The 1547-nt window shown below is 48.3% G+C and overlaps 1 protein-coding gene across 1 annotated transcript; it reads right to left on the reverse strand.

The window, feature by feature from the left end:
* Positions 1–356: 356 nt before the first annotated feature.
* Positions 357–1539, reverse strand: Ooep (oocyte expressed protein). Its single transcript, XM_031344736.1, has 3 exons — positions 1302–1539; positions 923–1105; positions 357–652 (listed from the first exon to the last, which is right to left on the reverse strand). The coding sequence occupies exons 1-3, from the start codon at positions 1474–1476 to the stop codon at positions 540–542; spliced, it is 471 nt and encodes a 156-aa protein (XP_031200596.1). The 5' UTR covers positions 1477–1539; the 3' UTR covers positions 357–539.
* Positions 1540–1547: the final 8 nt, after the last annotated feature.

The following is a 1547-nucleotide window of genomic DNA, read 5'->3' on the forward strand; positions in this document are numbered from 1 at the left end:
AGGGTAGCCAGACGTGGTAGAGCACACCTTTATCATAGAAGTTGGGAGGCAGAAGCAGGCAGATCGGAGTTCAAGGCCTGCCTTGTCTAAATAGGAAGCTCCAGAACGGCAGGTGCTACACATATATTCTGTCTTAAGGAAGGACGAAAGGATCAAGAGTTAACATTTGATGGTGCCCTTTTCCCAAACTACTGGGTAACTTAAAATAATTTGCTTGACACATGAGTTAGGAGGGCCCAGCCTGGGAAATATATTACCACCATCTCAAACACTTTTTAAGTCAACTGTGCCATTCTTGAGGGCTGGTCTGAAGTGTTGTTAGAAACTGCAGGAATACAACCTACACACCCCCTACATCAACTGAATAGTCAAGGTTTATTTATAAATTTTACTGTATGTGACGAAACCAACTGCATACCAAAAAAAATTTTTTTTTTATATTGGAATAGTTCTACAAATTGTTATTTGCAAAGAAAAATAAGCAGAAGGTGCTCGTGAAGGCAGGTAGTAGTGGGTTAAGAATCCAGCCGCGTTTCTCTTCACTCCGGTGGAAGCGGGCTGCCAACCAGCTTCACCCCTTTGGGGCTTAACTTGCTTAAGAAGGAGGAGGCACGGACTTTCAAGAACTCTTCAACTTCGTTTATCTTCGTAGCTGGAAAAGGATCAACACCAACAGTCAAGTGGGAAGGGAGCATGGTTTTAAAGAGAAGGGCTCCTGGACCTGGGATCTGGGAAGACTGGCGCCTACAACTGAGCAGAGGGGTTAATGGGCCTTGGGTGCGTCTGTCTTTCTGCCATTTAACGGTTTTGGAAAGGGATACCTAGGGGCAATACAGTTTCCTGTTGTTTGGAAACAAAGAAACTCTGAGATGCTGAGACTCTCCCTCGCTTCCTCCCCAGGTGGGTCTACAAAGTCTCTTACCTCTTTGGGCTTCCTTTTCTTTGTGCCAGGCAGCCATGTTCAAGAGAATATTTTTTAATCGAATCTGTGCACTGGGTCGTCCAAAGATGGTGATTTCAGCTAGGTTCCCAGAGTCGGCTGAGTCCACTCTTAGCAGGGCTTGGCACATCCACTCCATTTCTGAGATTTCGGTATGGTCTGGGCCTAAACAGGTGAGGAAGAGACTCAAAGCCGTAGAATGGCTTCAGGTGGGAAGGCGCGGGCTTTGAAGGGCAGATTGCACTGAGGAATGGGGTATGGACTTGCTGCCCCTAGCAGAGTACGGAGAGCTCACCCAGACCTTTGCTGCCCCTAAAAGCATGCAGAGAGTTAACCCAGACCCCTGGGGTGAGAAGCTCACCTATGATCCTTTTTGCTAACCAGTCTTCCATGTAGAGCACCAGAGGATTGCTGAGTTCCTGAACTGGGAACCACCAGGGTCGCGCACGAAGTCGCAGGGACACAGGCGGGGCGTTGAGCAGATTCTGAGGGTAAGGGTCTTGCTTGGCGTGAGCATCAGCCGCGTGGAATTCCATATTGGAACTCTCAAAATGCAAGGAGATACGAGGAGGTGCGCGGCTTGGCTGCAGGTCTCGCTTTTCAAAGC

Source organism: Mastomys coucha, unplaced genomic scaffold, assembly GCF_008632895.1.
Source record: "Mastomys coucha isolate ucsf_1 unplaced genomic scaffold, UCSF_Mcou_1 pScaffold23, whole genome shotgun sequence".
Taxonomy (NCBI): domain Eukaryota; kingdom Metazoa; phylum Chordata; class Mammalia; order Rodentia; family Muridae; genus Mastomys; species Mastomys coucha.